The 13,088-nt window shown below is 35.9% G+C and overlaps 1 protein-coding gene across 1 annotated transcript in view; it reads right to left on the bottom strand.

Moving 5' to 3' along the window:
• Gat (GABA transporter) overlaps positions 1 to 12,645 on the bottom strand; it is an 85,960-nt gene extending 73,315 nt beyond the window's left edge. The window contains exon 1 of the mRNA XM_043213590.2: positions 12,362 to 12,645. Coding sequence (XP_043069525.1) covers positions 12,362 to 12,505 — 144 coding nt within the window. The 5' untranslated portion in view covers positions 12,506 to 12,645. The remainder of the gene's footprint in view (positions 1 to 12,361) is intronic.
• Positions 12,646 to 13,088: the final 443 nt, after the last annotated feature.

Consider the following 13,088-nt stretch of genomic DNA (forward strand, 5'->3'; position numbering starts at 1 on the left):
AAAAAATTTTTTTTTTTTTTAACAAGCTTATAAATAATTGTCGGTGGATAAAAGAAGTGACAATTGAAATTAAATTAAATTAAAATTTAAAATAAAATTAAAATTTAATTTTTTATTAAAAAAATTTGGTGAAACATTATTTTTTAAGAAAATATAAATTTATTTATAAAACAAAGAGGTAAACAAAAAAAAAAAAAATTTATTTGTGGAAAAATCGTACGTTCGAGACCCATACTTAATTTAATTAAAAAAAAAACTAATGCAGATATTTTATTGGGAATAGACCCGTAAATATTCCATTCCAATTCGCAGATTTATTGATTTTGCTAGAGCAAGCCAAAACCGACTTCTATTTCGCGTATGTTCGAGACCTCATGTTTTTTGCCAATATTATGAAAAGGAAAAATCCATTAGATTTTTCCATTACCATAATTTACACTAAGAAAAGAACTCACCAAATGCTATCGGAAACAACAAAAAAAAGTATCAGAAAATGTTTTTGTTGAAAATATTTGCATATGCACCACTGTATATCTTATTCCTGTTATGTTATACACTAAAGTAACGATCAACGAATTATCTTTCTTCTTTAAGTTCTGTTTCTGTCTGCGTGCAGCATTTTTTAGTCTCTAATAAATCGTCAAACCGAATAGGTTATGGGCCCAGGCCAGCAAGAAAACTACTGCGTAATAGTCGAAAAGATTTTACGATAATTAGAGATTCGGTGGTGTTTAATGAACAAGATAAACAAGATGAGTTCGCAATACTCAATAGAAAAACTTGATAGTGACAATTATAGTTCGTGGGCAGTGCAAATGAAAAGTCTGGTACACTCAGAACTTTGGTCAATTGTGTGTAGTCGTGAAATCAAAAACGAAAGTGGAACGGTTGCAGAGCAGGCAAACTTTGATAACATGGATGAAAAGGCCCTCGCGAGTATTTTGTTGTGTATAAAGCCGTCCCAGATTAACTATGTTAAACACTGCAAATCATCGATGGAAGCTTGGAAAAAGCTGGCTAGTGTTCACATGCCTAGTGGACGAGCGCGTAAAATACAGTTGTTTGAACAGTTGCTGTATATGGCAGGCAGTGTCACAGTGCATTTGAGTAATTTCAATGACGTCATCGAGAAATTACAAGAGATCGATCAACCAGTCCCAGAAGAAATGCTTGTAATAATTTTGTTGTCCAGCCTATCGGATTCGTACTAAAATTTCGTAATTGCTATGGAGACGCGTGATTCTTTGTCTTCCTTGATTTCTCTAAAAATTAAGTTGCTGGAAGAGGAAGAACGACAAAAAGTGGGAGACAAAATGAGAAAATAAAGCGGAACAGAAAATGTTCTCGTCGCTTATTGGTTTTGTACAATGTCCCAGTGAGCCATGCATTTATACCAAGAACAACGGCGAAAAATTTAACCAAATTGTTGTATATGTCGACGATCTAATTATTGCCTGTTCCAGAAAAGAAGACCTTGTCGAAGTAGTAGATGGCGGAGAGCTGAAACATTTGGAGATGTTTCACGATGGAGGAGAGACGGGCAGTGTGGCAATTGGCCACAAGCAATATATCGACGGGCTGTTACGAGATTATGGCATGGAAGACTGTAAGCCGAATGCAACGCCTTTGGAGGTTGGTTATCAGAACCTATGTATTTTGGAAGACTGTCCACGAACCAACCAGAAGCAGTATCAATCGCTTATTGAATCACTGCTGTATCGAGCAATGACTACGAGGCCGGACATTGTTCATTGTGTGGCAAAGTTGGCTCAGAAGTGCAGTGACCCCCATAAGGAGCATGCGGTGGCCGCTAAACGCGTCCTTCGTTACCTAAGAGGAACTTCGAGCTTGAAGCTGCACTTTGTTCGAACTGGTGTGCCTGTTCACTGCTTTGTGGATGCAGACTGGGCAGGTGACTGTACTGACCGCAAATCGTTCAGTGGTTGGGCGTTCTTTCTGGCTGGAGCAGCGTTTTAGTGGGAGTCGAAAAAGCAGAGCATCATAGCACTCAGTAGCACGGAGGCTGAGAATGTGGCGCTTTCAACAGCAGCTAAGGAGGCTGGTTACGTGCTGAAGCTGATATCTGAGATGGGTTTCGAGACGGCGCCAACATTGATGATCTACAGTGACAACCAGAGCGCCCAATGTTTAGCGAAGAATGCAAGTTTTCATGCTAGAAGTAAACATATAGATATCAAGTATCATTTCATAAGAGATTTATATAAGAAGAAAGTTATTGATATTGAATATGTTCCAACCGATAATAGGATTTCAGATGTTCTAACTAAAGCTCTATGTAAAGTTAAGCACACAAAATGTATTACTTCACTAGGGTTAAACTAAAAAAGAATCTTTTGAATTAGATATACCGCGGTGAGGTATACTGTATATCTTATTCCTGTTATGTTATACACTAAAGTGACGAGTAACGAATTATCTTTCTTCTTTAAGTTCTGTTTCTGTCTACGTGCAGCATTTTTTAGTCTCTAATAAATCGTCAAACCGAATAGTTTTTTTCTTTAATTTTTTTGGCACGAATTGCGTACGAACGTACGTTTGCGACCCTAGGAAATGCCCATATACAGTACAGAGATATAGGTAGTTCACCACAATGCAGTGAATCAACAAAGTTTTTCCTATTGAAAGCTAATAGAAACGACTAATAACAAAAAAACATTTTTCATAATGTATTTTTATACTAGGTACTCGTAGAGTAAAAGGGTATATAGTAGACGAGTGATTGCACAAGTATTTCACATTTAGAAGGAATCATCTCCGACACCATAAAGTATATATATTCTTGATCAACAGCCGAGTCTATATAGGCATGTCCGTCTGTCCGTAGAAGTCCTATAAAGCCCTCGCAGTTGAAGTTTGTTTCAAATTTGTGCCAAGCCCCCTTTCGCCCCCACAAATTGGGAAATTCTATAGGGCCAGTACAGGAAAGTTTTTGGGAAAACTTTTGATGCCAAACTATTTCTTAAATTAGTTTATATCTAAAAAACAAATTTCATCTAATTTTTGGAGGAGATATACTCATATACTTGTATATACAATATCCCATACAAACGTGCTAAAATTTTGAACACGTAGAACTCGAAGGCTATAGTTTATTAATATTTTTGAGAGAGTTTTGATGATCCAATTTCTATTCTTCACCTATAAATTAAAGTTTAAATTAAAATTAAATTAAATCAGACCATTTTTAGAGGAGTTATGATATAGACTTTTTAGTCTGCTTCCCAACAACTTAAGGGACATCAATCAGAATACATGAAGGAGAAAGTTCACTAACATTAGAAAAAGACACACTAAGAAAAAAGCAAAAGACAGAATAAACAACAGCAATAGAGAAATGGAAAGACAGTCGGTTATAGAGAGAGAAAGAATTTTATTTTGTTTTCTTGTAACAATTATCAGAGATCCTTGTCCCAATACCGTTAGAGACTAAGAGAGTCATACTTTAACTTTGAAGTTCAAAGTTTGGACTTAGAAAACAGAACACTTTTTTAAGACTTTGAAAATTTGTTCCCCAAAAATAATTGTATGTAAATATGTAATTATAGTTATAAAAAAATTAAATGTTTTTTTGGTAATAATGATTTTTTGAAGCTACATATTTGTTAAGTTTTTATAGACTTTATAAGCAATGGAAAAATGTTGGAAGCAATTTCAAATGATTTTTTCAAAATATTAACATTGCTGTTTCTTAAATTAACTATTGCATTTCAATAAAAATATTATTTTATTTTTATTGTTTTTGTTTAAGTTGATTAAAGAATACAATATCATATGCAATGCGTATGTTATTTCTGCTAAAACGGAACGGTCACATAATGTTGACAATTGAGCGTTGTATAGTGTTTCCAATGTAAAAGGGTAAGTTTATGGCCATTTAATTAAACGTTTTCTTTAAAAGTAGGTATATTTCCAGATCTAGCCATGGTATGGAAACTTATGGAAATCTTTAGGGATAAATGATTATTTTTCCTATATAGCTATTACTATTTTAGAATTACATCGATGGCCCAACAGATATCGTATCTCTGAAGCCCGACTTGCGTTTTGTGTATACAACCTATGTTAGTGTCTCTGTGGCTTGCGGGTTTGTCTCGGTTATTTTATCTCATCAAAAGATTTTTTTAATTTTATATATATCTTGTTAGATGTGGATGATGTAGTTATTGCTACAAACAAATCTGATACAATGTCCAATTTTAAATCTTACTTTCGTGATAAGTTTCAAATTACCGATTTAATTAATTAGACATTAATTAATTAGGGCGAAATTAGGATTCCGAGTGAATATTTATTTTTGGTACAGCTACCCACCATACCCACATTATCTGGCAGGCAGGCAACACCTACAAGTCCGAAACGAATTACCACAGTTATGAGCTCAAAACTTTAGCCGTCGGTGAATCCTTGGTGCCACTCAACTACTACGAGGTCTACGTAGTTGAGAGTCTACGTAGTTGAGTTGAGTCTACGTAGACGTAGGTCTACGTACTACTACGTAGTGCGAGGTCCCGTCTTTACTTAAGGGGTTATATACCTTCTTTGTCGAAGAAAAAGAGGAAAGTTCGGATTTTTTTTAGCTATGTAGCAATTATTTAATTACACGGATGTTTTATTTTTTTGATAGTACACATGTTTGTGCAAAATTTGGTGGAAAAATATTAAATAGTTTTTAAGGGGTGGCTGTTTCCTTTAGAGGCTTTTTTTTTTAGAGCCTTGCGGTGACAGTTCCCCAGGTCAAACAGGTGAACTTAAACCTTAAAAGTAAAAAAATTTCATTAGTTTAGTGTAATTCCTTGTGCTTGAACGATCTGTTTTAAATTTTTTTGTTTTTTTATGCATACGGGAACGTTTTATGCTAAAAATTAACTTTTTGGTCTCTAGAAACTTTACTAAAAAATTCATTTCGGCGAAAATAAAGTTTGTGCGTAAAAAGTCGATCGTTCAAGCACAGAAGAATTTCATTACGAACATTTAAAAAAAAACTTGAATTAAATCTGTTCAGTAGTTTTCCGCCAATCCATGTCACCGCAAAGTCATTTTTCAAGAAACACCATTTCGAGATATTCGCGTTTAAAGTTTCAAGTTCAGTTTAAGGCGGCGACAAGGCGCGCGGTTAGGAGCGCTGTAACTTTTGTTCTACTGCTCCAATCTCTATGAAAATTTAAGAAAATGTTCTCAAGGAGTTGTTCTTAAAGATAAAGCAATAAAAAAATTTTCGATTTTTTGAATTTAAAAAAGGTATATAACCCCTTAAAAAAATTTTGAAAAATATTGCTAGTCGAACACTGTAAAGCGTATACTTAACACTGTAAGACCGGGAGCAAACGGGCATGCGTAACGAACTAAAAGGCTTACTTGTCCTTGCTATTGACTTCGAATGATAACGTAAAGCGTTGAGAAGAAATGCTTTGATCTATGAATGCTTTGAAACATTATTACCTTGGTAAATAGCGCAAATAAATGTTCCCCGTTTCAGCTTCTATATGAATTCGAGTCTCGAGATATTCTTAAGAATACATTGACGAGCGTGATCCAGAGTCAAGAGACTCTGGACTAATTTTTATCATTGACTAATATCGAGATGAAGAAGCTACTGAATACCAGGGCAATGATAAAAGGGCTGAATTCAACAAAGAATTTCTCGCCACCCATTCTAGCAACTGTACTCAGTACACAAGTTGACTTTAAAAAAGCCAAGAAAAATGAAAATTGTTCCAGTAGTGCGGAAAAGTGCAGAATGAGACTAACTGATATGGATTCAGAAGCTAAAACATACATTTCGATTTTTGTCTTTTTTTTGCGGTCTTTTAGAATTTTAGAAATGGTTCGTGCACAAATTAGTACATCAGCTAGCAATCCTGCATTCATCATAAAGCCTAGAGAGCCAGACGACCGAGGGGCGCTCGATGAACGATTTATTAGTAATTTGTTTTTTATTAAGCTAAGAGGAATCAGTAAGAAAATTCAAAATACTAGATTTTAAATTTAATGGACAGAAAAGAGAGATGATGACCATTGTAGTTCGAACTTAAGACTCCATGTCGTGCACATGTCGAACTATGACTATGTCATAAGGATCGGCCGACTATATCCTATAGCTGCTATATAACTGAACGATCGGAAGTGACCCAACTTTTGTGTTTTTGAAGATAGAAAGCTGGAACTTGGTACAGATTCTATTTTTGGCTAGTTTATCCGACCTACTAAATTTCATAACGATCGGTCGACTATACCTTATATAGTCGTCGGTTTCTACGCGAACTAGTCTCTCAGTTTTAAAGCTATCGTCTTGAAACTTTGCACACACCCTTCTTACCTTTACACGCAGTATATACGTCGGAACGGCATGGATCGGCCGACTATATCCTATAGCTGCCATATAACTGATTGATCGGAAATGGTATAACTTTGGTGTTTTAAGAGAAAGAGAGTTCTAATATTACGTGAATGCTACTTTTGGCAAAATAATACGACATGCCGAATTTCATAAGGATCGGCCGACTATATCTTATAGCTGCCATATAACTGAACGATCGAAATTACCCAACTTTCATGTTTTTGAAGATAGAAAGCTGGAACTTAGTACATATTCTATTTTTGGTCAGTTAATCCAATCCACCAAATTTCATTAGAATCGGCCGACTATATCCTATAGCTGCCATATAACTGAACGATCGGAAATGGTATTTGGTGGAAATACCAACTTTCGTATTTTTGAAGATAGGAGCTTGGGCCCTTTTTTTTTTAGATTTTTTATTGTAATTTATTGGTTTTATTATGATTTAATCATAAGAATCGGCCAACTATATCCGATGTTTGCAATACATATCCGGTTTTGCAAGTGTATATCAAGTACGGCTCCGCTCGAAGTTTGCATTCCTTTCTTGAATTTAAATAAGTTTATAATTGCACGCAATTTAGAGATGCCTTTGTAGTTGGCAGCATCGGACCTTCTCCCTTTTTGATGTAAGAGAATAATGAAAGATTCCATTCACTAAGTGGGAAAAATCGAGGTTTCCAAAGTTAAATTGAAGAGTCTATGTAGTGATTAAATGAGAGCCCAGGCACCACATTTTAGCAGATTTTAGCATTTTTAAACGGGTTTGACCATTAGAAGATCTGATAATAAGCTAATCTCGGAGAAAGACGTACAGAAAATAAAATTTTATTTTTTATTTATTATTTATTTTTAATTTTTTAAGACTATTAGCTGTAGGCGAAAATAATTCCTATAACATTCAGCGTAATGCACGGTAAAATTTGACCGAGATGTTTTAAGTATTTTTTAAGTTCGTGAGGCACTCTGTAACCAAGGTGGATTTGTAAAAGCGTATGGATATTTCCATGACACACATATGGTAAAATTTTCCAAAAAATTCCTAAGATGATATTTATATTGGTGCATGCCAGAATATCGGATAATAAAATGTATCGATAAGGCTATTAAATTTGTAAAAATCAGTCTACGAAAACAGCGAATATTATTTGCACGCAAAGAAACTACTGATGGACACGTGATATGGATAAGGTCTTATAGACGATCTAACAAATTTCTTATTTGACCTATGGACATGGTAAACATGCCGGCGGTGAAGTTATGGCGCGTGAAAGGAATAGAGATGGTGAGTTATCAGCATTAGCCCACTACCATATAGCTCTGGCATATTAAGGTCATACAGAGCTTCAAGCTAGTTACAATCGTAAATAATGTAAAAAATTGGACATAGGATGGAATAGAGGAAAGATGATGCCAGTATGTGGACGGTTCAGACGAAGGAGGTACTTATATATGAAGCAAGTTGGGAGTCTACCGAAATGAGGACTCTACCCCCTTCGCAGAGTTCGATAACGTCTAAAATTGGTGTACTTACTTGGAAAAGCTTCGGACTTAAAGATCTCCGGCTTTCTAAAGACCTAGCCCTTTTATGACTTTTTCGATTTCGTTTGGCTGGAATGGCCGATGAGTTTCTTATGGGTTTCTTGTTAGTTCAATTGGGGCGCCATAGCTTCACCATAAGATTTGGGTGGGCCCTCCACAGAGGATACTTTGTGCTTGTTGGCGAAAGATTCTGGATGTACCTCAGCTGTGCGACTTCTTTCTGTTGGTGAAAAGCATGGTCGAATGATCGGGTTGCTTCCTTAAGGCGTTGCTTTGAAGCTGATGATCTGCTGTTTTGCCAATCACGACGCGTGCGCCTAATTGATGATTGAATTTTTAGTATTTTTTTCGGTATATTTCTTTCCTATGAGAAGTAGAGATGCTGCCGCAACAAGTATTTCCTTCAGGGCGCTCGTAGTGTAGTCGATGTCCTATTCCATGTTAAGCTCCAGGGCGAGTTCTATGTGCACTCCCGTACTGTATTTATTTAAGCCATTTCGTTCTTGGTAGAATGTTTCAGGGGAAACATGGTCCAGTTTAATATTTACATTTATAATTGCATTGTACAATTGCCTTCCTTTGGGAGTGCGTATGTATGACATTGTAGTCTCCTGCGACTATTGAACGATCCCCAAGTGAATTGCAGTAGTCCATAAATTGTCCTTTCGAGATTTAGAAGCAAGGGAGGCAGTAAACGGCAGCAATTGAAAGTCTTTCGTTACTTGACTGAATTTTTATTGATGTGGCCTGCAAGAAGTTTGTTGCAAACCTTTTGTGAAAATGGTGCTAAATGCGATCTCTGATTAGAACACCGGTTTCGCCGTGTACACCTGACTAGCCAGGTGGTAAGTGAAGGTGCAGTGCAACTGCGATCCAAAATCTTAGAGAGCTCGAGAGCATGAAACAAATGATCCAGCGCCACTACGAACAAGAATGTTCGCTGCAGCAAGCAATGCTAGGTCACCGCTACGACCTTGAGCAACTAGTGCATTAGCAGTGAACGGCAAAGAGGCTGAACGCTCGGCGCACTCGGCTATAAAATATGATCTACTGTTATTTACTCCTTCCCACCTGAGCACTCCACAAGACGCAACCTTTGCAGCTTTTCCACCTTACTGATGCGGGGATTGCTGCCAACGATTGTAGAGAAAATCTAGTAGAACTCAGACCATTTTGAGTATCCACAGCTGATGGTAGAGAGAGCCAACTGGTAAAAACTTAGACTTAACCCCGGGTCAGCCTGCAGATCCGTTGGCAAAGGTGGAGTGGGCAGCAATTCGAGCAAAGCGAAGTGTCGTCGCGTGCTTGTCGCTATGAGCTCCGAAACAGGCCAAATCCTCAAGCTTCCCGTAGATGGCCTTGAAGTCACTGAACATGGCGACTATCTAGCAATGGCGCATGTAGAGCATGGCATCATCCACCTTGGAAACAGGCTGAAGAGCTCTTTGGATCCTCTGCATGTCCTGGAGAACTCCCTGGGCATTGCTCTTTAAAATACCACAACGGTTTGGAATAAGTGATCCTGTGAGTGCGGCGCTGGAGTTCATCATTGATTATATATAGTTACGACCAATGTAATCAACCCGGAGTAAATAATTCCAGCGCCAAAATTATATCGCTCAAAATTTATTTTCTTGCGGCGGAAACGATCTTTCCCACTGTGCGCTCACAACCTATGCGGAATTGTGGAACGTATATACACATATAAAAAGTTTGCTTATTAGCCACTGATGTGCTGATATGCTGCGTATGAAATTTTCTTACCAAAAATACTGTTTATGAAATGTTTCTTCTACACCACATATGTTTCCGCGGGTCTAGTTTGAGTTTAGTAATTTGTTTATTATATTAACTAAATCCCGTCGGGGTCACCAATGTGGTCATTGATATTTTTCAATTTGGCCGCATATGAAATAGGGAAATAAACAAAGAACGCCCATTTAGGGTGCAAGCGCAAAAAGATCATGAACGAGAGTACACCCGCTTAAGATGACAGGCTGAGCCGATGCTCGCTAGCTTAAGGGAGGTTCTTTTGGATTTTTTTGAAAAAATCGATTTTTTTTTTTAATAAAATGAAAGTTTCATATGTATAGAATATCAAACATACCCATGATAACAAGAAAGTTATGTATCTCAAGGTAAATTTTCTAAAAACTTTAAACGTGTTTTTCTCGGAACCATGTTTTTCAACCCCTTGTCGCGCACAGGGCTCGTTCTATTTTTTCTATTTCTATTCGTTCTATTCGGCCGATTCTTATGAAATTTGGCATGTATTATTTTGCCAAAAGTAGCACTCATGTAAAATTTGAACTCTCTTACTCTAAAAACATCAAAGTTATACCATTTCCGATCAATCAGTTATATGGCAGCTATAGGATATAGTCGGCCGATCCCGGTTTTCCGACTTATATACTGCGTGCAAAGGAAAGAAGGGTGTGTGCAAAGTTTCAAGACGATAGCTTTAAAACTGAGAGACTAGTTCGCGAAGAAACAGACAGACAGACAGACAGACAGACATGCTCATATCAACTCAGGAGGTGATCCTGATCAAGAATATATACATTTTATAGGGTCGGAGATGTCACCTTCACTGTGTTGCACACTTGTGGACAAAATTATTAATAATTTATTGAGACCTAACAGTTATCTGTTGCCTCACCCGACAGCAGCTATATGATATAGTCGGCCGATTCCGTTCGTTCCGACTTATGAACTGCTTGCAAAGAAAAGAAGGGAAGAGTTTTGTGCAAAGTTTCAAGTCGATAGCCTTAAAACTGTGAGACTAGCTTGCGTAAAAACAGACGGACGGAAAGAAGGGCATGCTCATATCAACTCAGAAGTTGATCCTAATCAAGAATATACATACTTCTTAGGGTCGGAGATGTCAACTTCACTGCTTTGCACACTTCTGACAAAAATTATAAGCTGTATAAATTATAAAAACCGCAAAGAATCAATAGATTTACCACTGGTATCCAAATAGATACTCAGCTTTGTATCTCACTGGAGAAAGCTGGAGAAGCACTCCTTCTCCGACCATATTTATATGGAAATGTGTCTTTTTTTTTAAAGCTTTAAGCAGGAAGGTCCCTGAGAACAAACGGGTCCAAATACAACTCTGTTCTCATGGCGTTTCAATGCTGAGTTTTCAATCAGCTAAAAGCCTAGGCTATCTTAAAAAAGAAAACTTAAACTTTACTCTAAAACTGTAGAAACTAGAGGTCTGCATGAATGGCTTAAAATCGACATTCAAATGCAGACCGTGAAAATAAATTTAGTGAGATAGAATGCGGATAACAAAAATAAATTAATGAGTGAGTGAGTAAAAAATAATAATTTAAGAAAATGAAAAAAACTCACAAGAAAACTAAACCAAAACCACTATAAAAATAATAATAACTGTTAAAACACTAACACTATAATTTACCCTTCGGTAAAATCACTAAATATTCTAATTACTATTGAAAAAGTATAGAATGAAGCATTTTGCTCTACAAAAGAAAACAAACAAATTCATATAGTATGTTAAAAACCATTCGAGTCATTCGGTTGCATTTTGCATTCCAAAAGCATTCCGATTGGCTCCCACTCTAATTCACTCTGTATTAAAGCTAGAGAATGGCCATGAGTGAGAACACTTTCTCATTCCCACTGACTCACTTCGTTGTGCCTCTTGCACTCATTAATTCTATTCCATTTGAATGTATTCTATGGCTGAGGCAATAAGATCCATGAATCCATGCAGACGCCTAGAAGGGTACCTTAAGGATAAAGGCAATATGTGTAAAAAACTATTTATCTATTTAACGTTTTATTTAAACATCGTTTATATGATCTTCCAGATTTTACTGATTATATGTATTTAGCTACTGTTTTATGTATAGTTACCAAACAGTTTTTTTAAGATAGAAAATATAATACATATTATAATATAATATATAATATATACGTATATATGTATATATATAATATATATAAATATATTTCATTTTGTTAGAATTGAAAAAATCTTAATCTTCTTTCTTAAAAAATGAATCGTTGGTCGTGTCAACATTAAAACCAAATTTAAACATGTACATGAATATTATACAGGCTCGTATATAAAAGAAACTAAAAAAAGAGATACATTATCCCTCTTTAAAAATTTGATTTTTATTATACCCGGTACTCGTAGAGTACAAGGGTAAATTGTAGTCGTGTGAATGTATTTAACATTCCGAAGTAATCATTGATATAGCCATGTCCGTCCGTCCGAGACTATAAGAGCTATAGCTATAAGATTTGGGATAGGGACTCCTACAGGACCCACGCAGTGGAAGTTTGTTTCAATTTTACCACGCCACCTCCCGCCGCCACAAATTTGACCTGTATAGCTAAAAGATAGGCTCCGCCCGAAGTTAGCTTTCCTTTCTTAACATTTAAATTCCTTGAATAAAAAATTGTATCATTGTTTATGCTTACCTGTTGCTGATTACACGTGTCAGTATTATTTGATGGTAGCTTTTGTGAAATTGTTGCATGACTTAAGTGTTTGCTTAACTCAATACTTTGGTGTGTAGGCAAATCTCCTCCACCGTCATTATCATTCGCACAATTGCTATACATTTCTTGGATAATTTTTGTACAGTATGTCTAATAATCGTTTTGAATGCAGATTTTAGTTTTTTAATTCACACAACCAGGATGAATCTAAGTTTGCGAACTATTGGAATATAAGCATCCAAACAAGCCAATGGATTGTGTTCAACTAAGCACTGAAATGAAATTTTTGATCAAACTTTCATGGTGCTGCGTCAATTTACGCGTACATGGGGTACATAATAACTTTGTGCATGGCAGTTTTTACATAGACTTTAATTTAATAATGATTTCAGAATTGGGTTCTGCCCCGGAAATGGTAAGTACAGTGAAAATATGGGCACAATCCTAATTCTAAATACACAACCATTGTATGCATTGACATGTGATCCATTTAAGATTTGATGTACGTGTTTCTATAAAGTAATTCCGAGTAATTTAGATACCTTTATAGTGCATATAAAAACCGAAATAATAGGCAAACTTTTTTTTTTTAACATAATAAATCTATAATATAAATATTAATGTTTATTTTTAGTTTATTTTAAATTTAATTTGAAATTAAGAAGAAAACACATATTATTTTAATGTGACGAAACATATATGTATA

Source organism: Drosophila bipectinata, chromosome 4 (genome assembly GCF_030179905.1).
Source record: "Drosophila bipectinata strain 14024-0381.07 chromosome 4, DbipHiC1v2, whole genome shotgun sequence".
Classification (NCBI taxonomy): Eukaryota; Metazoa; Arthropoda; class Insecta; order Diptera; family Drosophilidae; genus Drosophila; species Drosophila bipectinata.